The sequence below is a fragment of the Tachysurus fulvidraco genome, chromosome 6, assembly GCF_022655615.1.
Source record: "Tachysurus fulvidraco isolate hzauxx_2018 chromosome 6, HZAU_PFXX_2.0, whole genome shotgun sequence".
In the NCBI taxonomy this organism is placed as follows: domain Eukaryota; kingdom Metazoa; phylum Chordata; class Actinopteri; order Siluriformes; family Bagridae; genus Tachysurus; species Tachysurus fulvidraco.
Window position 1 is genome coordinate 27,662,980 of NC_062523.1, and position 25,838 is coordinate 27,688,817.

At 39.6% G+C, this 25,838-nt stretch overlaps 4 protein-coding genes and 1 non-coding gene across 11 annotated transcripts in view; 1 reads left to right on the plus strand and 4 right to left on the minus strand.

The window, feature by feature from the left end:
- Positions 1-1,919: 1,919 nt before the first annotated feature.
- On the minus strand, positions 1,920-7,043 carry c6h2orf69 (chromosome 6 C2orf69 homolog). The gene is made up of 3 exons (XM_027152398.2): positions 6,894-7,043; positions 6,566-6,795; positions 1,920-3,626 (listed from the first exon to the last, which is right to left on the minus strand). Exons 1-3 carry the CDS (start codon positions 6,901-6,903, stop codon positions 2,910-2,912), a joined length of 957 nt encoding a protein of 318 aa, XP_027008199.1. The 5' UTR covers positions 6,904-7,043; the 3' UTR covers positions 1,920-2,909.
- On the plus strand, positions 4,542-11,831 carry ftcdnl1 (formiminotransferase cyclodeaminase N-terminal like 1). Of its 5 annotated transcripts, none has more exons than XM_027152397.2 (6): positions 4,542-4,563; positions 8,297-8,410; positions 9,037-9,132; positions 9,355-9,510; positions 9,597-9,785; positions 10,327-11,831. In XM_027152397.2, the coding sequence occupies exons 2-6, from the start codon at positions 8,299-8,301 to the stop codon at positions 10,749-10,751; spliced, it is 978 nt and encodes a 325-aa protein (XP_027008198.2). In that variant the 5' UTR covers positions 4,542-4,563; positions 8,297-8,298; the 3' UTR covers positions 10,752-11,831. The 5 variants fall into 5 exon arrangements, with proteins under 5 accessions (XP_027008198.2, XP_027008196.2, XP_027008197.2 ...); XM_027152395.2 differs by lacking the exon at positions 4,542-4,563 and adding an exon at positions 4,641-4,674; XM_027152396.2 differs by lacking the exon at positions 4,542-4,563 and adding an exon at positions 7,100-7,237.
- Positions 11,832-12,360: 529 nt separating this feature from the next.
- nabp1a (nucleic acid binding protein 1a) lies at positions 12,361-16,138 on the minus strand. 3 transcript variants are annotated; one of them, XM_027152399.2, is made up of 7 exons: positions 16,014-16,119; positions 14,872-14,967; positions 14,583-14,721; positions 13,725-13,796; positions 13,511-13,595; positions 13,194-13,251; positions 12,361-13,056 (listed from the first exon to the last, which is right to left on the minus strand). In XM_027152399.2, exons 1-7 carry the CDS (start codon positions 16,024-16,026, stop codon positions 12,866-12,868), a joined length of 654 nt encoding a protein of 217 aa, XP_027008200.1. In that variant the 5' UTR covers positions 16,027-16,119; the 3' UTR covers positions 12,361-12,865. The 3 variants fall into 3 exon arrangements, with proteins under 3 accessions (XP_027008200.1, XP_027008201.1, XP_027008202.1); XM_027152400.2 differs by lacking the exon at positions 16,014-16,119 and adding an exon at positions 15,291-15,792; XM_027152401.2 differs by lacking the exon at positions 14,872-14,967 and having other exon boundaries at positions 16,014-16,138.
- A 173-nt stretch (positions 16,139-16,311) lies between these two features.
- On the minus strand, positions 16,312-16,393 carry trnas-cga. Its single transcript has one exon. It is a non-coding gene; the product is annotated as a tRNA-Ser (tRNA).
- Positions 16,394-19,348: 2,955 nt separating this feature from the next.
- Positions 19,349-25,838, minus strand: part of cavin2a (caveolae associated protein 2a) — a 14,832-nt gene continuing 8,342 nt past the window's right edge. Inside the window, exon 2 of the mRNA XM_027152541.2 lies at positions 19,349-20,762. Coding sequence (XP_027008342.1) covers positions 19,881-20,762 — 882 coding nt within the window. The 3' untranslated portion in view covers positions 19,349-19,880. The remainder of the gene's footprint in view (positions 20,763-25,838) is intronic.

A 25,838-nucleotide genomic window follows, 5' to 3' on the forward strand; every position in this document is an offset into this window, starting at 1 on the left:
CCCCACACACACACACGTATACACACACACACACGCATATATATATATATATATATATATATATATATATATATATATATATATATATATATATATATATATATATGTATGTATGTATATGTATATATATATATATGTATATATATATATAATTACACGTGTGTATATACTGTGTGTATGTATGTGTATACATATACATACACACTAAAAATTTTTAGTCTTTATTGTAAACAACGATATTTTTGTTGCTCCTGTAAAAAGTAGTTGCTTTTTTTTCCCTGAGTAAATGAAGGCAGAAAGGAATCAGACAGCTGTATGAACAGCTTGTGTTTAATTTCCAGCAGGTTTTGTAATCTATGCACTCGTTTGGATTAAATCAGTCTCTTTTAACTTGTCAGACCAGATTATCTAGTATTTTCTGCTGGGGAAAAAAATTGTGAAGTCATTCAGTGCCTTTTTTTTTCTCAGGGTTAGCTTCACTTTTTTTAATGTCTCTGTATGGATTTTTATTTTTCCCAATGATTGGTCAGATTATTTGTCTTTGTTCACTATGCATGATGAATCTTTACTCCAAACCGGATCGAGTGTAACTTCCTAATCAAAACCATTGATTTGATTAATCGTCTCTCAGCGAAGAGTCTTGTGTTGGTCCTGAACATGTGGGATGTTGATTTATATTTCTGACCTATTGCTAGTTGCAGATGAAGTGATATGATGTTAGACGTGAGAACGAGAGACGGTGCTTGCTGTAGAGAATTCTCAGATGGAGCCTGAGGCGAATTCGAGCTGGTGTTTTGGTTGATAATGTTAATACTAACAGACAGTATTGGCTGCTGTGAGGAACGTAATAAGTGGAGTTTAAGTAAGTAAGAATGTTATAAGCATCTCGTCTGATTATGCTGATGTAAGAACTGGAAATGTTGGTATTTTTGGTCCTCGGATGTTCTCGATGTTATGTTGCTTTTGTTGGTTTAAGGCGGTTGAAGGAATGTGTTTTCGTGTTTGCTTACAGGTTGCGAAGGAGATCTCGCCAACTCACCCTCAAAAAATAAACAGGAAACTTTAAGATAAAAGGACATCTCATGTAAACACATCTGATCTTGAGTTCTGATCACGAATCCTGGAGATCCTAAACTTTCTATATACACTCATCTGCCTGCACCACGAACCCAGTTCCCAGAGTTTCTCATTATCACACACCTCAGGGACGTCACGCGACAAGCTGGCAGAGCTGCTAGAGCGTTTCTTCTATTTATTTTATTATTATTAATATATTCTTTTTTTTAGAAATGTACATCTTACGTCACAGATAGTTCTAGCGATATGAATACTAATTGAGATTGTGTTGTATTTAACCAGTATAGATTTAGGAAGCGCTTCGTAAAGACGCCGGTGTGTGTAATCAGTCTTCAGGATCAGTAGATTTTTAACACAGCTATGCAGTGACGACGGAGCTGAGAACGGATCTGCAGGAGAGATTTTGGTTCGCGATGTGATGTTAAAGTGCCATGACTGAACAGAAATTCTGTGGGTTTCAAATAAAATTAATCACATCCCTTTTCATGTGTGCAGCGTGTTTTTGTTTTAGCAAGACAGATGGCAGCGAAGGAGTAATATATTTAAATGTATTCAAGGATCAACACGTGTCATTTTAGAAACCTGGAGAACTACATGCCACACATACAACTTTCAGTTTTTTATGATGGTGTGTATTTATTTTTTCTTTTAACTGCAAAACTCATGCTAGGTTTCAAGTTTGATCGTTATTGGAGCTTTCTGTTTCCATCCTGATTCACATTTACAATTCTGACCAAATATAAAAGCTGTATTTGGTGGAATCTTTCTTTTCTTTTTCTCCCATAACCTCATAATCATGGCGTGTATCAGTTATTGGACATGTTATTGAACATACATGACTCTTGTAGCTTAGCATTACTTTATTAAGTACAAACACAACAGAACAAACGTCATGGAATGGCGACATAAGTGCGCTGCAGCCGAGCGGAAAAGTTCAATAGGAACCTAGTGCATAGCCGAGCAGGTGTTCATTACAGGCGAACTGGAATATTTCATACTTTCTACTAAAGCACAAAATTATCAGTGTTGATTGTAAACATTAGGTTAAACAGGAGTGGACAGATCAGAAACCTGGGCCAAACACGTGTGTCTGATCTATTAGTATTTCATTTGTATTTGAGTCGGATATGATATGGAGAAATGTGTTGATTTTGTACATGCAGAAACATTACACACTGTGATGTGATGTGATTTGAAGTGAAGAGGTTGCCATTTTTTTAACTCCTCCTACTCTAAATAAATAAATGTTACCTTATTTAGAAACATGTTAATATAGAAAGTCTGTTCTGACTGAAACATTGCCTAATGATGAAACGTGATGTGCGTTATAAGATACGTTTGTTTATATTAGCTACCATTTTTAGCCAATTAGGTTTCCAGGAAAGCAAACCATGTGAAATTGAAGCATTTACTTGCTTGTATCATTTCTCCACCCGTTTGTGCTACACACTTTGTGATAACTGCTTTCTAACGTGACAGAACATCATCAAAAAAAAAATTAAATACATGGCCACACGATTTGGACATTGTTTCTAAAAAGAGGAAACATTCATCTTCCAGGTGTCCATCCAGGTCTTTCTGGCGTCCATGTTTCTCAGTGTAAACATTGAGCATTATTATGAATAACACACGTTATGTCTAAAATTATACTAAGACATGGCTCATCATTAAGAAGCAGAACAAAAAATATTTTGTGTCAGTTTTAGTTTGAGAAGCAAATGTAAGACACTGGAACTGTGACTGCAGACCAAAGAGGCAGAAATACAGTCTGTGTAAAAGCTTTAGACTTGAGTAAAAGCTTGTAGTCAGTTGAAGCTGTAATCAAGTAACTCTCAGAACTCCTCGATGACCCGGAAGTGGTTAGCGATGCACGCTGGCTCATCCTCGAAGTGGAGGGTTTGTGTGATGCGGGCACCGAGTTCTTCCAGCGTCTTTACGAAGAACCGGTGCTCACGTCCCACCCACGCCCTCGCGGGGTCGCAAACTTCATAGGGAGTGACGTGAGTGTGCAAAGCTATTCCACTAGATGCCAACTCAGTCAACGCCCACTTATCTGTCACCCACGTGTCCCCGGTGCCTGGGTGTCCGCCGTCCAGCCAGTAAATGTCAGAGATGCTGTCCAGAAACTGCCTCAGCTCTGGGTCGGTGCGGGCTGACGCCAGCTCGTGTACCATCTGATTCAGCACCACACAGCCTTTACTGAAGCCAACTAAAGTGAGCGAGAAGCCTTTAGGCAGAGGACAGGGCACTGAAGCACCTCCTAGTGGTGGCAAAGGTTTGGCGATTGCCGCTCGCTCCATAGCATGGCTCAAGAGGGCTCGCAAGTGGCGCACGGCTCCATAGTCAGGAGAGTGTTTAGGTGCGCCGAACATGTCGCAGGAAACAAAGTTGGTGTAGCAGCTGAACTTGTGCAGGTGGAGCTGTGATGGACGCACAAGCCACACGTGCTGACCTGGGAAGCGGACACCCAGTGATAAAGCTACTCTCTCCAGACTGAATGAGACCCATGGAGATGCATCAGGCTGCATAGCCATCTCTTGATGGAAGTTCTGGAAGGAGAGAGAGAGGTGATGGCTTTTAATTGACATAATAAAAAACTGGAAAACACTCAGAAACAAAATGTAAGTATATTTTTAAAAATACTCAGGCTTCAAAAAAAAATACCCAAATCCTTGCATTCTTCTCAAAGGACACAAAAAATCTTTGTGCAACGAGTAAATCACAAGTACGATAAACGTTTTAATGAGAGCGTGCAAAAGTACAATCCGAACTTCTGCTGGACAAAATGTACTACTTCTCAAGTTTCTCAGCTCCACCTACATTTATACAGTTACTGAGTGCAACCTATAACTTTATAAGGAAGTAAACTGTTAAGTAAACTCGACCTGTTTTACTGACTCCATCAGTGGAAACTCCACAGTAACACACGATATGAACAAAGGTTTGTGCACTTAAAACTATCACACCCAATAAGCTCCACTCTCCTTTCCACTAGATGTTTGAGCGTGGCTGTGGGTATTTGTGTTCATTCAGCTACAAGAGAACCATTTGTGGAAGAAACATATGGGTGTGATGTTTAGGTGTCCACAAACTTCTGTCCCTACAATGTTTCTTTCATCCTTCATTTTCTCAGTGTGTGTTAATCTAGCCTTGCATCAATAGTCTATAGTAGCAGGACTTATAAAACATTTATGCTACCCTCAACTACCACTATTAATGTAAATGCATGTGTGAAATTAATACAGTACAGAAATTGTGCAACAACCAACTTGCATGATGCCGTGCTGGAAAGGCTTCGCAACCACAGCTTGCTGCGGAGACCTGCGGAATGTGCTGCTCGAGGAAGCGGAAGCGTCATAAGCGGGCGGGTGTCCGTTCTAGGCTAAAAACAAACCCTAGCCGGCTGGCTCTCCCGTCCATTATACTTTCAAATGTTTGCTCCCTGGACAGTAAACTGGACTTCATCCAACTAGAATGCACTACACGGTGAGAGTTTAGAAACTGCTGCATCTTTGTTTTCACACAGACGTGGCTCAGCAACAGAGTTCAGCAACGGGCTCACTTTGTTTCACGCCAACATGAATGCAGCTCTGTACGGTAAGGCTCGTGGTGGTTTCGTGTGTGTTTACATAAACACGGAAAGGGGCAAAATCTCTGTGCTTGTTTCTGGCTACTGTTCACCATTAGTAGTGTTTGTGACTGTTAGATGCAAGCTATTTTATTTACCACGGGAATTCACCACAGTTTTCATTGTCGTGTACATTCCTGTGTACACCCCCCCACATGCGTCGGGTGTCTTGGCATGTGCGCGTTTTGCTTCTCTGATGGCTCGGGACAGTTTTGCCCTTGCTGTTCTTAAATAAATACAAACACATTTAAATGTATCTAATATTCTCACTCACTCATTTTCTACCGCTTATTCGATGTATCTAATATTAATCTAGAATTTTTTACTCTATTAATCTTTATATTATTCTTTATAATAACCTTTTGTTCTACGTTTATGGTCTGTAAAGCTGCTTTGAGACAATGTCAATTGTAAAAAGCTCTATACAAATAAACTTGAATTGAAATCGAATTGAATTGAATCACACAACAGAGCAGCATTATCCGTAATCTTTTATTATAATTTTTGGTGATTTTAAAAGAGCTAATCTCACCCGTGAGCTGCCTAAATACAAACAGCACATCACATGCCCCACCAGGGACAAGAATATACTGGACCACTGCTACACTGTTTTAAAGGATCCATACCATGATGTTCCCTGTGCAGCTCTTGGACTTTCTGATCACGGTTTTGTTCATCTTTTACCAGCTTACAAGCAGAAACTTAAATATGCTAAGCCTATTGTAAGATCTGTAAAGAGATGGACAAATGAAGCAGAGCGGGACTTACAAGCCTGCTTCGACCTCACAGATTGGAGTGTTTTTGAGCTCACTGACATTATTGACATGACATTATACAGTTTCTGCAAGGACATGTATCTTCCCTCCAGAAGTTATTTACCATTCAACAATGACAAACCTTGTTTCAGTGCATAACACAAACAGCTTCACCATGAAGCTGACACAGCTCTCTGTACCCACCTCCATCTGTCAGTGGATCACCAGCTTCCTGACAGACGGGCAGCAGCGAGTGAGGCTCGGAAAACTCACATCCAACACCCACACCATCAGCACTAGAGCTCCTCAGGGCTGTGTTCTCTCGCCACTGTGTTCTGTAATTCATTTTGTAACTCATTCTCCATCTGTAATTTCTCAATGTGTATGTAAATCTTTACTATTTAAATGTTTACTGTTCTCTCCCCAGATATGTATTAGGGCTGGGCGATAAAACGATATGTATTGCGATAGACAAGCGATCGATATCAATAAAAAACGCGTTCGATTAAACGTTCGATATTTTTTATTCTTTGTCGGAAGAAAACAGAGGTTGCGAAGCAATTTTGGTTGCATTAACAAAGGCACTCGTTGCTGGTAACCTAGCAACGTAGGGAGCTGATTCTGGTCAAAATGATTAACTACAATTACTGAATACCATCATTGCCAACGATCACTAATAGTTATTCTTGGCTCATAACAAATCGGCATCAACCAATCACTCCGATGTTACCAATAACACACACAAATAATGAAAACGCACTCACACTCCCTTCATCTTCTTGAAAATATATTTTGGAGTAATAGGAGCACCACAAAACAAGAATACATCTCACTACTGAACATACATGAGATACTATGACGTCCTCCTCTCTCATTTCTGAACATAAGATAGATGCTATGACGTCATCCTCTCTCATTTCTGAACATAGGTGAGATACTATGACGTCATCCGGTGACGTCCTCCTGTCTCATTTCTGAACATACATGAGATACTATGACGTCATCCGGTACCGTCATCCTATCTCATTTCTGAACCTACATGAGATGCTGTCCTATGAATCATTCTATGAATGTAAGTGGTTCAGTAAGTGCAACTCGGACTAACCTGTATATCTCCGGGAAAAAACACGACGTGTGCATTTTCGTTTCGAGTCGCCTGAGTTTCTCTCGGCTCAGGCCGCAGGAGTAAGACGTCGTTCATGCGGTGCTGCTCGTAGCCTGGAACACCGCAGAGTCGCAGCAGGCGGCCGGGAGGAGACGACGCCCGACTCGGACCCGGACCTCCTGAACTGCTGCTCATCACCGCCACACAACAGTCCTGCACCTCCAAACCTACTACACCAAAAACACGTGCAAAGCTCCTTACTAACGCATATTACACTCACATGTCCGTTTATTATGGTGCACGAGTTAGACGTAATAAACAAATATACACATCTTCATAAGGACCGATCATCTGCCGACGCTGATACTTTATATTCAATTATTTTATATTATAATTATTATTACTACAACATGGCTAAAAACAAACAAACCAACAAAAACCTCTAGATTAAATTATTTCCGATAATCTCGCAGGGAGATTAATACACTACGCATATACGCATGCGCGAACAATGACTCAGGATTGGCAGGAAAACACGGAAGTTTGGATCCGTTTCGCGGAAGCACGAAAGACACTGATCTGTAAAGCATATACTAAACTGCAGCTTTGCCGCGGATTGATTTGTAAATCAGCGGAGTTAAAAGGTCGACTTTGGTAGTGGACTTAGTGCAAGTAAGTGCCACACGATCAGTGTTGTAATGTAACGAAGTAAAAAATACTTCATTACTGTAATACAGAAGAAGTAAAAAGAAGTAATAGAAGTAAAGTACAGATACGTGAAATTTTGACTTAAGTACAGTCTGTACTTTACTTTGCTATTTAAATTAGTCAACTTTCACTTTTTCTCCACTACATTTCCTAGATAAAATGTATACTTTTACTCCGCTATATTTCCACTAAGCATCTTCGTTATTCGCTACTACAAAATAAAATCAAAAGAAATGTGTGTGACTGTAATAAGGGAGGTTTGGCGAATCACTGCTCCTAGATTGCATTACGCACGTCCGCATGCAAGCTCTACGGAGAAGCTCAGGTACGCGCAGCGTGCACGCGCAGTCAGAGCTGGAGGCATTTATCTATAACGGCGGCAACCAAAAGCAGTGAAATGTCACTATTCTTATTACAAAACAAAATATTAATGCAATATCAATACTAAATACAAATAACATTTATTGATTTGGTCTTTGTCTTGTGAATATTTGTTTATTAATGACTGCATTCATTGGACACACTGTTTGTAGAGAATGCACACATACATGAACTGATGTGATTCATTACATCATGCATAAGATTTTGGTGTCCACTTTTGCCATTTAATAGTACAATAACTTTTGGCTTACCATGTAGTCATATAATATATAATATAAAACTCTTCTTGTTTTAAATTCTCACTGAGGGCTAAAACCCCCTAAAGACGAAACCCTAGAACCGCCCCTGCTCTTATGCCTACCGAAAATCACTGAAATTTTACTTTTACTTTTACTTCAAATAATTAAGTACATTAAATATCAGAAAATGACTTTTGATACTTAAGTACAGTAAATATCGGATACTGTAAGACTTTTACTTGAGTAATATTCTAAAGGGTGACTTTCACTTCTACCAAAGTCTTTTTCTAGTACGATACTTGTACTTTTACTCAAGTATTGCTTTCTAATACTTTATACAACACTGCACACGATTCATAGTGTTTTATATAATAAGTTTTCACTTTGTTTCTTATGTTTTCAGGCATGACCTCAGCTCTGGGTCGCCGCCTGGTTGCGTGTCTTCTGAACATCTCTGAGGCTCTGGACAGAGATGTGGTGGAGAAGGTGGCACATGCAGCCATCACCCACCAGCATGGTGACTCACTATATATGACTGTGCATTTATATGTAAATAATCAACGACAGGGTGATGTGATGAGGCTCAATGCTGTTGCATCTGGCATAACATAACAGTATACAGATTTTTTTATTCCTCTTATACCACAGCAATTTGCAGCCTTTTAAATTATTGTATAAACGCTTCAAACCGTTTATTTCAAAATGGTGTGAACTTCTTAATGAGACAAGTTCCTGTCATCACTTAGGTTATGTAATTAATCGTCTTTGTTCTTTCTTTCGAGGCTAAAACGAACAAAAACATATGTTGTCTGTCCTGAAGACTGTGACATGTCAGAAGACATCACAAAGACAATGCAAGGACAATCACAACACAAAGACAATCTTAGTGTCTCCTTCCAGAATGACTACAGCGCTGCTGTTAATGAAAATGAATGAAAGTCAACACCTTCTAAATAATCAGAATCAAGATCTCAACAGCCCTGTGGTATATCTCCAAGCAAATCACATGTACTGTACGGCGCTTCCTGTCAGGGTTCATTACCCAGCATCCGTCCTTGATTATTCATCTTGAACAGAATGCCCCCATATTTTTTATTCCTTGCATATTATTACATTTCCTCCTTTTTACACTGAATCTCTTAGGGGGAAGACGAAAAGGTGCGACTGTCCTGAACATCTTCAGTGATCGTGACTACAACCGTTCTGTTCTCACCATTGTGGCAGACATTGAGCTAATCGGTGACATCCTCTTCTTGTCTATTTATCAATTGTGGACAATTCTGTCCATTAATTCACAACTCCCTCTTGTTCTATATGTGACATAAAAATTCGGACACTAACCTGCTGCAGTGCATTGCGGGATTCTACACTATACATTGGGGAAATTGTTTTTAAAATGCACCTTATAGTGAACAGGTGGTGTTTTTTTTTTTTTTTTTTTTGCTGGCTGTTGTGTTACAGGGGATGTGGTTCTGTCAGCATCCAAGCGAGCGTTCTCGCTGATCGACATGTCGGTGCATGAAGGAATCCACCCTTGCATGGGAGCTGTGGATCTTGTGCCTTTCTACCCTCTGGGAGAGGAGGTGAGCATGGAGGATTGTGCAAAAAAGGCTCAAGGTAATATATTAAGTAAGCTTGTAGGTATTTGCTCTAGAATATTACTCGAAAAGCATTCACAACCTTGTGCCATCTTCCCTGTCTAGCTATTGGAACAGCTCTGATTGAGCAAGTGCCAGGCACCAGCGCGTTTTTCTTTGGCTGGGCAGATAGACCGCTGCATCGTGGCCTTGCTCACAGGAGGAAAGAGTTAGGCTGGTTCAGGAAGGTTCCCAACATGGCTGCCGTCCGGTCTGACATTGGACCACCGCCTGGGAGACGATACGGACTAACAGGTGAGAAGCAGAGTATATCCTTATTGCTTGTATTTGATTCAAGTTTTTATTGTGTTTTTATTAGGCAGGAAGACCTTGACTGTAGACTTTGATGTTCCAAGGCAACATTAATAAATATATCAATAAAATAAATATTAAAGACCCTATTAAGATTGATTATCCATGTATTATTAGTATTTTACCTCACTGCAGATTTATTTAAACATCTTTCTGAAGACAAACAGCTAGAACTCTAAAGTGGAACCATAAAAAAAACCCAAACAGTTCTTCATTGAGCTTAGCTCAGCTTGTACATATAATCAGGAAATAATCATTTGAAAAATAATATTTATATACACGGGCCAAGGAAAATTAAACTGTTAAAAAATGACGATGTTTGTAAATTGCAACACAGTTTTGATACTTTTGTGCAAACCTTTATCTTCCACAAATAATGGAAGTGTTTGCATCGAAAATAACACAAATAATGTAAATATATTTCAGCAAATGAAAGTGAAAAGCCTCTAAATGTGAGAACCTGAAATTTATTTTCTTCTGGAAGGCATCGGAGCAAGCCATTATGTAATGAATTGCAACGTAACCATCGATACCCAGGAAGTATCTTTAGGGCGGGACGTTGCCGCAGCCATCCGGGAGTCTAGTCCAGGAGGAATCCCGGGGGTGCAGGTCATCGCTCTTCCACATGAAGGGATGGTGGAAATTGCCTGCAATGTAGAAAGTGTCCCCAGTTCAGCTGCTGGAGGAGAATCATGGCCAGCATTCATATTTGGGGAACAGACATACTGCCACGCTCCAGCTTCACTCATCACCACACGTGTAGCTGAACTGGCCAGAAGTTGGGGTGTGAGGACACAAGGAACGGCCCTGGTCGGGTTCACGCCGCTCGAGTGTAAGAAACTGGCGGAAACAGCGCTGTCTCAGGATATCGGACACTTCTGGAAGGAGCTCCACGGAGTGCACATGTAGTACTAAAGCTTCTACTACAACTGGGATGCTTGACAGGCATCTACCTGGAAAATGAACGGTGCTCTGAGTTATCGGTTGTGGTGCACTTGTGATCAGGGTTGCCAGACTTCTGTAACAAAACCAGCCAAATAACCAGTTAAACTCTCCCAAATACCAAAACTAAATATTGCTCTCATCTTTATAAAATATTTTACACTCACTGTTACACAATAGGTGGGATGTGGAATAGTGTGGTATCCTAGTGGTTAAGGTGTTGGACTACTGACCAGAAGGTCATGAGTGTGAATCCCAGGTCCACCAAGCTGACACTGCTGGGCCCCTGAGCAAGACCCCTAACCCTCAATTGCTTAGTTGTATAAATTGAAATAAAATGTAAGTCACTCTGGATAAGGGTGTCTGCTAAATGCCATAAATATAAATATAAATATAAATAATAATTATACATTATACACAACTTAAAAATCAGTGATGTGTAGTAGCGAGGTGCACAGTCATTTTACCTTAATATTCACAGCTGGGGAATAAAATCATTCCGGTCTGTTCATTTTTAAACAATTTCAGATATCATTCTGCATCTCATCAGTTTGCTCATTGATAGAATAGGCATTGTTTAGAGTAAGACATGTAAGCAACATGTCAAAAGTTTATTTAACCTGTGCAAATAATGTTGGAAACTTGGTAACTCTGCTTGTGATACAAGTGTCGAAATTTAGCGTTGTACAGTGCATAGAAAAAGAATGGCTAAACAGCTGAAAATACTATAAAGGTAAATCTCTTGCTGTGCTTGAATAAAAAACCTGACAATCCAAATTCTGCATTCTGTCCCTGATCTTATGAACTGCAGGTTAATAAAGTTATTTGCAAAAGTGTGCACCCAGCCTCATTTCCCTAAAAAAATCTTACTTGTACTTTATTTATGCAGTTTCTTTGCAAAATATATATAGAAAGCTTGTGTATTTGTGTTAAATGCTGTTTGGAGGACACAAAGTGTAGAAATACAGAAGTTTCAAAAAATGACTTGTAATTTTATTCGTTTTACAGAAAGTGTTGGGCTTCAGCAGATTAAATGAGTTATGTTTATGTTGTGCTTTTGTGGTCCTTCACTTGCTCCCTAGGGGGATTTTTGGCACAGGTAACCCTCCCAATGTATCCAGGCTTGGGCATGGCCCGGAGTTACCCCGTCAGTAACTGGTTGCATCACTGCCTGGGATTTGAACCCAGGTCACAGCAGTGGGAGGCTGACATCAATTAAGATGTTTTTTTTTTTTGGCAATGGCAGTTCCAGTGTAAGCTGTAAAACACCCCCAAACACATGCATGCTTTATTTCTGCAGCAAAGCAGTGTGTGTTGTGTGCACACCTGTACATACATTGTTTCTTGGGCATTTTAATAATATGCTTGAGGATAGGAAGAGATTCATACTGATTTACACTGGAGGACATGTGTGCATGGGCATGAGTCATAATAATAAAGATGGGGTTGATAAGGTATCATTGGAAATTGTGATAGAGGGCTGTTTTGTGGACTGAATGTGCCAACTGGGCAGTTTAATTTATCCCATGATGTAGTCAGTCCCCCAAGCCAACAGAAATATAATACAAAACCAAACCAAAGAAAAGAACCACATTTATTCATTTCTAGTTTTATTTCTACTTAAATAAACCTAAGAGTCAGAATCAAACCATCACTTCTTGCACAGTCACTTTTGGTAGGATTTTTGGCTGAAGGGTGTCCCTGCTCCTCTCCATACAAAGAAAAAGGCAGCCAGTGGCTTCCGCCTGCACGTTAACAGCAGTTAAACCTCTCCTGAATTCCATTGACAGCAATTCACTAGAAACTAAAGTGAAGAAAGTGCATCGAGTGTTCAAGTAAGTGTGGATGGTTGAAACACCACATAAGGAGGGCACATGTTGAGATCGGCACTAAAGACGACGAGAAGGAGGTGGAGATCTTAAATATTATCAACTGTTCTCCAGAAACTAACAGTCCTAGATAAAAGAGGACAAAGTCAATACACAGCTGATTGCACTGTAATATTAGACTCTGACGTCTCTTAATTGGCAGTTATTTAAGGGAAAATAATGTTTTAAACAGATTCAAGCCGAGAGTGCATTTCATCTCTTAGAAGCACGTCGAGGGTCCCTGCCGTTGCTGATGGTGACTGACGGTTTAGGAGGTGCAGGTTGTCCTACAGTGACCAGCGGTGGGCCGTTTCCAGGAACGCGGCCGTTCGCTCTACCGGGAGCTGCGAAGTTGGCTGGTGGATTGGTGCCATTATTGGGATACGTCTGCATGGTGCCGTTTCCTGCCATTCAAAAACATTCAAATGAATCTGAACTCAGAAAATTGTAAGAACCTCTTGGAGCACAGTATTAGTCTGCTGCTGAACAGCTGTGCACACCATACTGTCTCCATCATATCACAACTGACTGGTTTTCATACCTGCTTGGACAGGAAGTGTGTTTTGATAAGGTGGGGAGTTTCCACGCTGGTCTTTACCCTATTTAGACGGAAAGATGAAAAGCCACTTTGAATATCTGAACCCAAAAAAAGTTTAAAAAAAAAAAAAAAAGATTTCCGTCCCAGTTCAGGGGAAGAGTTCAAAGGACTTCAGCAAAAGATCAGGTCTGATCTGTGAAATCAGTTGTTGGTTCTCCTTCACTTCAGTATACGCTTGAAAAAATCCAATAAATTTCAGTTTTTGTTAGACTACTTATCAAGCTTTCAAAAGAACCTCCTTGATGTGGTTTCAGTCTTACCGTTTTGTTCTGCTGGTTGGCTTGGGCTAGCAGGTCAGGATTTGGCTCGCTGAAGTTCGGTACTTCCGAGTACACCATGCAGAACCTATGTTGTTTTTAAAAATATTGTACATCAACACACAGCACAAACGTTAAATGGTGAATAAATCCCCACACTGAACACCAGCTGTTCAGATGATCATAGATTGGGTTTAGAACCAGTCTTGCTACTCACTCTCCAATTTTCTGCAGATCTCCACCTCTGCCTGTGTACAAGGTAAGACACCCCTTCCACATTGACGCATAGCTACAAAACAAAGGGTAAAACTAAATACTGTAGATAACCAACACGTGTATTCATTAGTGGCTCCTGCACAAATGTACTGTCAGAAGATTCAAGCCTCACAGATGAGGAAATGTTTTACATCCACACCTCTGTAAAACAGGGCTTCCTGATTTCTCCGCTTTAAGATCCCTAATGATCTAATAAATAACAGATTAATTAAAACCTGGATGTTCGAGTCTTGCATCTGTCTTATGTTTTCAGGATGTAAAACAGGATGTGAAACTTTAAAACCACCAAATCTGACTGGCCAGTTTCTCTAGCAGAAGTATTTTACATATTATGCAGCCGTGTGTTTCTTTTATACATAACGTCTTGGTTTTAAGTCTCATTGGCTGTTTTGGCCGTGCAATATGTTAAACGTAAAAAAAAAAAAACACCGGTAATGGTTTACATGAATAGACAGCTTGAGGTGCCACGTAAGGAAAAAGGGGGAAAAAAAAAGTTGTGATGCATTATAATCCCCCCAAACAGCTGGAGAAGGTGAATTCTAACGCAACACCTCCTGATGTACTGTTATAGTTCAGAGAACACCTGACTTGTGCTTTCAGCTCATCACTGATTACAGTTCACAAGCTTTTTCAATTTCAATGCTCATCATGAAGCTATATACACTGGTGATAAATATCAGCATGCACTTCCTACAAGTGATGCATATGAGGTCTGAGCACGTGCCCCTATATGAAGAGTAGAGTTGTTGCTTGTAATTGTCTTTAACGGTCTCCGTTTGCTCCTTTAGATGATTTTTACCCTCGTGTAAGGCGGATGATGTCTCCAGGCTGGATAAGGCTGCCCAGTTCATCCCAGACGGAGATGGCGATACTGCCGCTCTTATCAGCCACTTTACACGAGCGCACTTCGTGTCCGTCCTTTGTCTTGGTCACGCGACCTGGAAAACAAACACACCTCGTTTTCATTCGGAACACAGAACAACCAAAGCCACGCGCACAGACTTTAAGAGACGCTTTCACGCATGCGCAGCAGACTGTACGTAGCACACCGAACCGTTAGGGGAGGAAACCTTACCACAACAACTTACCGATCTCCAGAACTATAAAGACGATATTCAGGTTCTTAGATCCCGGTTTGACGTCTTTGATCAAACTTACGGCGTCGTTGTTAATATTCGACATCGCTGGGAAATAAAAAAAAAGAGGAAAAGAAGGAGGGAGGTGAAGAAGAAGAAACAGCAGCTAGTGGTGCTAATGCTAACACTACACTGTTACAGAGCACGCTAAGCTAATAAGCTAAGCTAGCCGAATACACGTATACAGTATAATGGAGCTGGGAAAAGATGTTACAGCGACTCGATTCGAGGTTAAAACTGGTTTTAAACGGATTCGTTATTCCGACCTGCACAAGAATTTGCTTTATAATAAAACCTGAAATAGTGGATAATGTCTCGAAATGGGGAGTCACTGAAGTTAAGCCCAAATCAGCTCAAAAAAGTGTTTATACCGAGCTTTAGAACGCTGTTCTTGTTATCACGGAGCTGTACAGCTGATTAACTATATAACCGTTCAGGTGTTTGTTTGTTTTTTATCTGGAAATCAGCTGAAATTTAGCCAGCGTTGTTATTTCCGCTAATCATTTCTGTATCTACACACTGAGGGAGGTGAAGTGAAGAAGCTACACGAACATCCTGTACAAATTCCAGCTGTCGTGGCTTAAAAAACGCCGAAGTTGTTGCGAAAAACAAGCCTAAATAAGCGAAGCTAGCTAACTTTTCTTTGGTGAGAACTCTGCCATGATGAGCGTTCATAATAAACTCGACAATGGATCTTTTGCACTGATTTAACCCGTGATCTATGGGTTATGAGACATTTATAGTGATACGATTACATTAAAACGTGAACGCGACCAAAAAAGGGGGCGAGAAGGAGAAAAAAAAATCGTATCGACTCGCATTAACATTTCTACTCACAATACCGCCCTAACAAAAGCCTGAGAACAACGCCAACGTGTGCGCGCTGCGCCTTTTATACAAGCCGGTTCATACCATTATTTCACATAGGGGAGACGTACAGAATCAGATTCGACAACGTATTTTGTTTGTCAAAGCAAATCCATATATTGAGGGTTAGACCCAGTGATACCTTTGAGAAAACATAACAAACACAACTATATGAGCAACTCACGTTTAGACCTCAAAGACGTAACTAGATGCGTTAGTGTACACACCTGATCTGGACATTTGGTTAGTTCACAGAAAGCACTGTATCCACATGTTAAGGAAATACCCTCGCACGAGCTTCCCGTTTCCTCGTGCTGTCGCAGATGTGTGAATCAGAAGCAGAATCAGAAGCAGGCTTTATTTTTGAGTGCGATTGTGTTTCAATAAAATATCGACTTATTTACAGTAATGATCCATAAAATGTCGTTTTTGAGTGTGAGTAAATGTATTATTTAATTATTTTGTATTTTAGGAATATTTAATGACATGATAGTGTTAAAAAAAAAAAATAAAACTAAAAAACTTCGTCACGAACAGGATTCGAACCTGTGCGGGGAAACCCCATTGGATTTCGAGTCCAACGCCTTAACCTCTCGGCCACCGTGACGCTGAAAAGTGCGCCCTCCAGCGGTTCCTTTCATAGTGTAGATTAGCATATACCAGATCATATTATAACCCAGGTTTACTCTGGTTTAGTTAAGCTACTAACATTATCTTATACCATTAACGCATAACTAATAACATTAGTCTGTACTTTTTATATATAATTATGCGTTTTTTATAATTTATATTTTATTATTATTATTTTATTATACTTTATAATTAAGCAGTTTGGTAATGTTTTGGCAGCGTTATACAAAGTGACCAGCAGAGGGCGATCAAGATAAAGGTTAAAGTGAGCAATTATATGATCCAGGGTGACTCCTAGTGGACATGTTGGGTTTAACCTCTAGCTAATTGCATATGTGAATTTTGATCACTTTCAAAATACTTTTATTATTAAGTTTGTTAATTACAGCTATAGTTCTGGGTTCTACACCCCCCCCCAATTGTTAACAGTAAAATAGATGATGCTAATTAGCTTTAATTATTTTTAATTATTTAGGACCTTTTCATAAACTAAATAGCTTTTTATGATTATTTTCTTTTTGTTTATTGATATAAAAGGGGATAATAAAGAATAATCTTGAAATATTTTGGTGCAGTGACTTTGGAAAACATTTTTTTAAGATTTTTGAAGAATTTCTTTGGTTCTTTGTGTGGCTTTGTGAACAGGATTAGATACAAGAATAAATAGCGATTTTTTTTTTTTTAAAAGGTGGAGCCCATAAATAAGGCATAGTAAACAGCATGACTCATGACATCTTGATCCAGGCAATAACTCCTGTCATGTCTATTTATTTATACTATTGTTAAACACCCAATAATTTTCATTGGGAGATGCTAACTTCATTATGAAGAAGGATCATTATAAATAATTTGCATGATGATGTATGACAGCTTGGACAAGCCTTCATTTTTCCTGAGTCTCATTATTCAAGTGATGTTGAAATCCAGAGAAATGCAGGTTATCAGGAACATTTCTACAAGATTGGTCAAACTTCATGCAGAATTCTCACACTCGAATTTTATTTACATGTAGTCACATTATAAACACATTCTACATTTTTTTTAATTCACATTACAAGACACATTTTATAGTAGTCCTCGCCAAGACCAGGTAGCAATGATCGAGAATTTCCTTTTAAAATATTACAAGACACAGAGTCTACGATTATTTAACATATTTCTTAACATATTTTAACACTTTAAAATTGTAACTTTTCTTGATATATATTTTCTATAAAGAAGCAAAAATAATTGTTAAATGAATAGAAGAAAATGTAAAATATATATATTTTGTTTTTATTTTTTTTGTGTATATTAAACCATGCTAATAAATATGTATAACACAGTTAATTAATAACATATGCTAATCTGTTTGCTAGCATTCACTCACAACAAAACTCACAAGATCTATCTATCTATCTATCTATCTATCTATCTATCTATCTATCTATCTATCTATCTATCTATCTATCTATCTATCTATCTATCTATCTATCTAGTTCATGCGTTTTTACTACAGAGCTGCATTTATTTCTAAATTCATCATCTATAAACATGTCGTTCTACTGTATATAATTTAGTGCATTGACCCAAATCTTCTGTTACTGATGTGAACAGTGATGAATCTGAGCGCAGCCAAACAGCTGAGAGAGCTTAGAGGCAGAACACCTGTGGAGCATGAGGGTCCTGCATACCCCGGCCTCTGTGTGGAAAATATGCCATCAATCGCTTTGGATAGACAGAGCCCACCTCTCACATCTTCACGCCATGGAAAGTACACTGTAGAGGAGCGAGCAATCTATCACAGTCAGGAATGTGTTTTGTTTTTTTCGTGTGTGCGCCCGGGTCCGTAATGGAACATCCCTGGTTTGCAAGGGTTAGCATCGTTCTTTTCTGTACGTACATCAGAACATGTTTTTTTTTTCCCTCACATTTTTGTCATGGTTTAAATTTACAAAGCTAATGTTAGCGTGAGAATGTGTGTATGATCATGAGCCTATATGAGCTTCCACCAAGATAAAGATATACAGTATGGATGAAGGAGTAACAGAGTCACAGACTTAAAAACTGACTGGTGTTTGTTACTCAGATAAAAGATAATATTAGTGACTTTCATAGCGTATTTACACTCACCTGAGCGCACACACACACACACACACACACACACACACACACACACACACACACACACACACACACACACACGAACGCACACACACACACACACACGAACGCACACACACCAGACCTAATCATGCTCTCAAACAGACTCTGCTTCTGTCAGTATTGTTTTTAATGATAATCAGTAATAATAATAATAATAATAATAATAATAATAATAATAATAATAATAATAATAATAATAATCAGCCTTTATTTTGCTATATATATTACAGCACAGTAAAACTTTGGAGTTTGGGGTCAGAGCACAGGGTCAGCCATGATAAAGCCCCCTTGGAGCAGAGCAGGTTAAGGGCCTTGCTCAAGGGCCCAACGGTAGCAGATTGCCAGTGCTGAGGCTTGAACCCTGATGCTCTGAATAATAACCCAGAGCCTTAACCTCTTAAGCCACCACAGCCTCTATTAAATAAAGAAAGGATATTTTTTTAAATAATCAACCACACGTATTATTAAAAAATGTAAAAGTTTATCCACCATGTGTCTATTAAGGTAGACCTGTGTCTATGTCCTTACTGTGACTTTACAAGCCTAGATGTATTAATGTCTGAAATAACCAAACACACTCAAATGAACTACCTTGCTATTTCATAAGACACACGCTGGAGTTCAGTTCAATATGTTTCAGTATTTCAAAACAATTTGCATAGCTCACTTTTTTTTATTGAAAATATCTTCTAATTGACACAACCACATAATTCGTTTGTGTCGATTTTCAAATCTGAAATGTGTATTTAGTCATTTTTGGTAAACAAACATGCCACTTACTCCACAATTTTAGATAAACACTTTATTAAAATTCATTTTTATTGTTATCACTTATGCTGAAACTTTATTTTGCTTTGAAAGCAGTAAACAATGTTCAGGGACGTCAGACAATTCTCAGCTTTTTTTTTTAAAAAAAGGGCATTTCTTAAACTATATTTCTTTAAATCTAAGTAACTCGGTGAATCACACTTGATTTGATTATCTATTGTAGTACAGTATACTGGGAAGAATAATAGGTGAAATAAAGGATTGCATGCAACATAGGTTTAAGACTATATACAAGCAGAGATATAGAAAAGCTAGAACAGCTTTAAAATATCACAGGTGGTAAGACAGTTTGACACCCATCACCATGTAAAGCCCAGTTTGAGGGGAGGGGGAGACGGGTCTTTTTTTTTTTTTTTTTTTTTAACATTTGCCCTGTTTTGTATCAGACAAGCATTCTGATAACACAAGCATGCTTACATAACACAGCTGACTCTGAACAGATGGTTTACTCCCGCGCCAAGATCTCCACTATCGATGGAATGCTAGTAAATCTAAGAGGCTTGCTGGATAGCTACTGCAGCTGACGGAGGAGATTCAGGTGCAGACAGGGTCTTGCCCTCCTCTTCATCTCCAACATGATGATCACCATTCTCATGAGTATTCTCCTCAGCCCCAATATTTGCTTCATTGGGCTCTTGTATCTCCTCTTCTTCTGCCACCTTGTCTGAGGGACCGTTATCAAGCTCTTTCTTGATAACAAGCTCGTTATCAATTTCTTCTGTAACCGAGGCGACACCATCTGCGCTGCCTGTGGAGGATGGACTGTGCTCTTTTCCGTTAATCGTTTCCTCTTCATTATGGACCTCTGCCAGGGGTAGCTGACCATCCGGCCCTCCCATTGGTGGCACCTCCACCGTAGCATTTTCACCTCCAGCCTGAGTGGTTTCAACTTCTCCATCTCGCAACTTCTTGACGTTGAAAGTCATAGGAGTGACGTGGAACGATGAACTCTTGCTGGTTGGGCTTCTGGGATGGCCAGGAGAGAGGCTCTTCATGATCTTTTCACGCCGCTCCGGGGGCACAATCTTGTTGAATTTCTTCTCAATGGAGCTGCGTGAAAAGGCCTTCTTTAGGCTGTCCACCTTCTTCAAACTGGATCGCTTGAACTTGTCAGTGCGAGACCATTCCAGACGATCGCTTCCCGCTCCTGGGAACTCATCCTCATGCACCTCTCTGGGTAGTGTACCCCCCTCCAGTGGGGGGCTCGCAGCTCCCTCTTCTTCATCAGAGGAAAGGCTGATGGTCTGCAATCCTTCCTCATGGGAGTAATTGGGATCGATCACTGAAGCACGAGCAGAGGCAACAGTATCATCTTGAACAATGTCTGCCATGGATCCCTTAGTTAACACGGAGGTGGGGATCTCATTGTCCTCCTGCAAGGAAGAGAGAAAGATAGATGGGAATAGTACATTAGATATGCATGAGGTAAACTGTTAAGGAAGTTCATACTAGGGGGTCATCAACAAGGTTTTTATAAAATCGTTCAGAAAAAGTTCCACTGCAGGTCATTTTATGGTGTATTTTGGTGTTTCATTTTTTTCAACCTGTATCAGATTCATCTGGTCCTTAATATCCAGATGATTGGCAGAGTAGAAATTGACCCAGAATGAACACTCTGGGCACACACAAATAAACACGTTCGTTCACAAGTTGCTTGAATGTGGGTTGTTATGGCATGTTTTATGGTTATATAATATCTTTGTGGGCGTTAACCTGAAAGGAAGCAAATGTAGAACCAAAAAAGAAAACAAAAAAACAGAAGCAGCATAAAGTCATGTCAGTACTTGATGTCGTGAAACGTGTATCTCATTTTTTTTGTGTGAATACCATGATCAAATGCAAATGCAGTACAGGCAAGATCTTGTGATATAACGGGGTTCTGCTACGGCATGCAGTGTGCCAGACCATGGGAAATCACACCTGCAACCTGACACCAAATATTTTAAGTCTTTTGTGTGTGTACCACAAGGCTTGATATGCGGACCATTTTTCCTGCCTTATTAAGTCTATTTGCGTTGGAAGCTTTCTTTCTCACTCGTATACATACGCACACATAACCTGGTATCCCTCAACCCCAGAAATTGTGTAGGATTCCATGAGAGATAGCTACTTAAACAGGACGAGGGTTAGCCCTGTGGGAAGGGTGGAGCGAAATTGCACTAATCCCACCTGCTCACTAAATCAACCTTCCTCACCACACACACGCGCAAACGTGTACATACATGTGCAAAGCTTTGAGATCTTGCCCAACGTTCCAATACTATGCCTGACATTTTTAAGTGCATTCAAATGTGTTGCATGTATAATATTAAGCACCCTTGAAATTCTGCTCAGAGTGCACGGGTGTTTATTCCCTGATTACAAACTGAGGTAAAAAAAAAATTGTTTATTGTTCTACAAAGCTTCCACTGGATGATCCAAAGGTCTTCAAAGAACCTTTAGGTTTTCTGCAAAAGCAAAACTAAAGAACTAAAGTGTTGAACATTTCTAAGAGTGTGATCTTTGCCAGCTTGCAGGATGCTTTAGGTCTTTACTTCCAAGAACAAAGAATTTTAGAGTTTCAACAAAACAAGAGTTTTATCCAGCCATGACCTAATTGAAGGGTTACTGTTTATTTTATTTTATTATGTATGAGGCATGATAAATCAATAAGCAGCACAAGTACACCTGTGCAAATAATCCAGGCTAAAGGATGTGATATTTGAATCTAAAACAATGATCTGTTACAGCTTTAATGTTGCTATTCAAATTTAAATGAAGAAAGAGATGATCCTCTTCTTTATTTTGTTTTTCTGCCATCACGCAGATTCATGGCCAAAAACAAGAATTAAAACATCGTGGAGGAACTTTACACACCCCTTCAGCTCCAAGCTCTGAGTTTATTATGGCACTGCTGTGAACTCTGAAGAATTCTTGTCAGGTTGTGGATGATTTAAATCCTTTAAACCATTCGCATTCTTTCTTGGCCATTTGTGACAAAGCTGGCTTTACAAATTGCAAATTTTTGGGGTTCAGAGGAAGACTAAAGCACTAGATAGTTTAAAAGCTTTTCGAATTCTCCTGTTGCACCACAAGACTTTTGTGTAATGAATCCCCCAAAGGCCCAATTCCAGTCTAAACCAGCATGCATTCTGGGTAAACCAGTTTTTCTCCACTGCCGCTGGCTTTAGTCCGCTGAGACAGAGAGGTACTCATCTGACTCATAAATAAGATGAAACCAAAACCCGAGCTGAGAACTGGTGTATCTCAACTGTTTTCCAACTAAACTGAAAAACAAACAAACTAATCAAAAAAAAAAAAAAAAAAAAACGCACAATGGGGTAAATTACAAACATTTAAAATTTTCTACCTGCTGAAGAACAACATGTCTTTGCTTTGCACGAAAGTTCACACTCATCCGGAGGTGAATAAGGAACTAAGAGGTACGTTTTATTAAGAGACAAAGAAAACAAGAGGGGAGGAGGAGGCAAGCATTAAGTGTCACATTTCACACAATGCAAGTCTGGCTCCGAATAAAACACTGTTTCAAGTCAGCCCGAGAGCGAGAGGGTACAATGAGTTACTACGTCGCTGATATATGAGCATGCTAGGACACACAACTAGGACTCGTTGGAAATGAGCTGCAAAGTCGAGGCACCATTTAGAAAATCACACCAAGTCTTTAAACACAACATATCAGATATTTCAGTGCAGAACTGGTGTAGGTTTCACACAACTGAGCCAGACACCATTCTTTTGCAAACGCTTCCAGTCATCCCTTGAATGCCGTTACTTAAGCCTGGGCCTTCAGGGACTCCTTTAACTGTAAAAAAAAAAAAAGAACTCTTGGACCTCCATCACTGCTGATTTATTTTATGAATGTAATCCCATTATTAAAATAAAAAGCAATCAAGCTTGAACGTTTAAGCCATAGGTTCAAGTTAATGTTATTTAAATAAACTCCATTCAGTTCAAATAACCAGTCAAGCCAGCTATAATAAAACTCATAAAAGCTTTGACAGAGTTGGGAACGGAACCCTCTGTATATGAGACACGTAGGTGTCCCAGGACGTCTCTTTGGGAGTCGTGAATTTAAAAGTATACACCGATCAGCCATAACAATAAAGCTGGTGGGTGGTGAAATGAACAACACTTCAGATCTCATTACACTGGCACCTGTTAAGGGATGTGTTATACAGTATTACGAAGCATGCGAACAGTCTTGAAGTTCTTGAAGTTGATGTGTTGCAAGCAGGAAAAATGTGTAAAGTGTAAGCATTTGAATGACTTTGACAAGAACAAATTGTGATGTTTAGTAACAAAAGACTCTCTAAAACTCTAAAACAAAAAGCATCTCTAAAACTTTAGTATGTTCCTGGCATGCAGTGGTTAGTACCCACTAAAACAGGATAATGGGTCTCATTGAAGAGCGTGAGAAGCGAAGGCTAGCCCGTCTGGCCCGAACCCACAAAAGAACCCACTGAAGCACAAACTGCTGAAAAGTGAATGTTAGAAATCTCTGATAGAAAGGAGTCAGAACCCAGTGGATCTCAGCGGGCTCTGTGATTTTAATGCTATGACTGATTGGTGTATATTAAATGCATATATTCTGGTAGCACCATATTATTTTTGTAGATCATCTATCTAAAATTTTGGTAAATGTTTAAAGAAAGCTTAAAAGTAACTGTACTTCTGTACAAGAATCTCAGCACAATAACAATATAATACTGTCGGTGTCCAGTTCCACCTCACAGCATTCACCTCCCTGTTGAGGTCTGCAGGTCTTCTACAACAATTTGCATCTGTTTTTCTTACATCCTTTAAATCTATCCAGCACATGACTCTGCAGTCCGAACTGAAGTCACCACCAAACATCAACATGTCTTCTACAAGGTTCGGATTGGATCCACATTCCTTTTTTTTTCTTCAAAATGTAAATGAGGTGGTTTTGTGGAGCACTCTGCTGATTGGTCTAAATAACATCAAAACATCATCATCATCCTCCCTGACAGGTCTACACATACATACTGTATTTACTGTAGCTTTTAACAGGCAACAAGAACGCCTCAAGTCACATATGTGATATGTGCACACAATGACACACAACCCTGTTTAGGACTGTACAAAAGGTCTTGTTTGCTGAGTAGATTTATAATCGTGATATTTTCCCCCAGTAAACCATAAAGCTTCATGATGCAAGACACAATTAATTATATACTCCATGCAGTACGTTTGGCATGCAGCAGGCCCAGAGGCATACACAGTTAACCCGTCTGACTTGCATCTTAAGGGTTGAGGGTTTGATTTCCATCTCCAGGCTGTGTGTCTAGTTTGCATGTTCTCTCTGTGCTTCAGGGGTTTCTTTTGGGTTATCCCGTTTCCTCCCCAGTCCAACAACATGCATGTAGTCTGGTTGGCATCTATAAAAAGTGTGTGTGAGATGGTGCTCTCTGATCCATTGGGACCCCATCCAAGGTTTCCCACCAACTTGTGTCCTGAGCAGACTCCATGCTCCCTGCACCCCTGTGTAGGTTAAGTGCTACAGAAATTGGAAGGAAGGATGGAGGGATATACAACATGATCTTTCAAACTTTTAAATTCTCCTTGCAGCAGTGGAACATGTAAAAAAGCTGAAGATTAAAATGAAAAAAGATTAAAAATACAGAACAACATAATGCGCTGAATTTGCTTAGTCAATTGCACTCAAGCAGATAAAGTAGAGGCAGAAGATTATTTGTATTTTAAAAGTACGTACTTTTAAATACAACGATAAAATACAATGCATATAAAGCACATATACCTGAGAGCCCAGCTTCTTTTCATGAACTATTTCTTAGTTTGATAAATTCAGGCATTTGACATTTAGCTCCTGACATTTAAGCAAGTACGCTACAGGACTGTGAGATGGAAAAGGGGTGGGCAGTAGGTGGGGGCGAGACAAAGAGTGTATGTCTTTGACAACACTGTGTCACATGCTCGTACCTCTGCTTCAGCATGTAACCAGAGCCCAGATACAGAATGCACGCCAGCAGAGGCCTCAGACGTACTCGAGCGGAAACATCATGGGTGGAAGAAGGGTGTTTGTTTGTGTTGAGGGGCAAAACAATGGTAGTGCAAGAAAAAAAAAAACAGGAATGAAGCAGAGGAGAGCAATGCAAGAAAAAACAATATAGGAAAATGTCATTAAATGTGGTTCGACAGGACGGACCAGATAAAGGGAAAGGTTTGTGCAGTAACTGCATTTCACTCTGGAATATGGACAAACCAATGACACAGACTTCACCTGTGACAGTTTTTAAGCCTGTAAAAACCAGATGTATTTACTTTATCCTCGAAGCAACAAGCAGTTAGCCTCAGATTTATCTTTATATGCGGAGAGCAGATTTGTACCGTAACATAAACAATGCAATATCACACTTAAATGGATGAGAATATTTTCCAGTGCTTCGTCTCTGTACTCAAGCATGTCA

Excerpts from the sequence above, each read along its gene's own strand:
- nabp1a (XM_027152399.2), bottom strand. Across the intron at positions 13,797-14,582 it reads ATCATCCGCCTTACACGAGG|CTATGCGTCAATGTGGAAGG; the intron begins GTAAAAATCATC and ends TTTGTTTTGTAG. Across the intron at positions 13,252-13,510 it reads CCAACCAGCAGAACAAAACG|GGTAAAGACCAGCGTGGAAA; the intron begins GTAAGACTGAAA and ends CCGTCTAAATAG.
- c6h2orf69 (XM_027152398.2), bottom strand. Across the intron at positions 3,627-6,565 it reads TTTTTCCCGGAGATATACAG|AACTTCCATCAAGAGATGGC; the intron begins GTTAGTCCGAGT and ends CTCTCCTTCCAG.
- ftcdnl1 (XM_027152394.2), top strand. The coding sequence starts at position 8,696 with ATGTTGTCTGTCCTGAAGACTGTGACATGTCAGAAGACATCACAAAGA. Across the intron at positions 8,907-9,036 it reads CCAAGCAAATCACATGTACT|GGGGAAGACGAAAAGGTGCG; the intron begins GTACGGCGCTTC and ends TGAATCTCTTAG. Across the intron at positions 9,133-9,354 it reads GGCAGACATTGAGCTAATCG|GGGATGTGGTTCTGTCAGCA; the intron begins GTGACATCCTCT and ends GTTGTGTTACAG.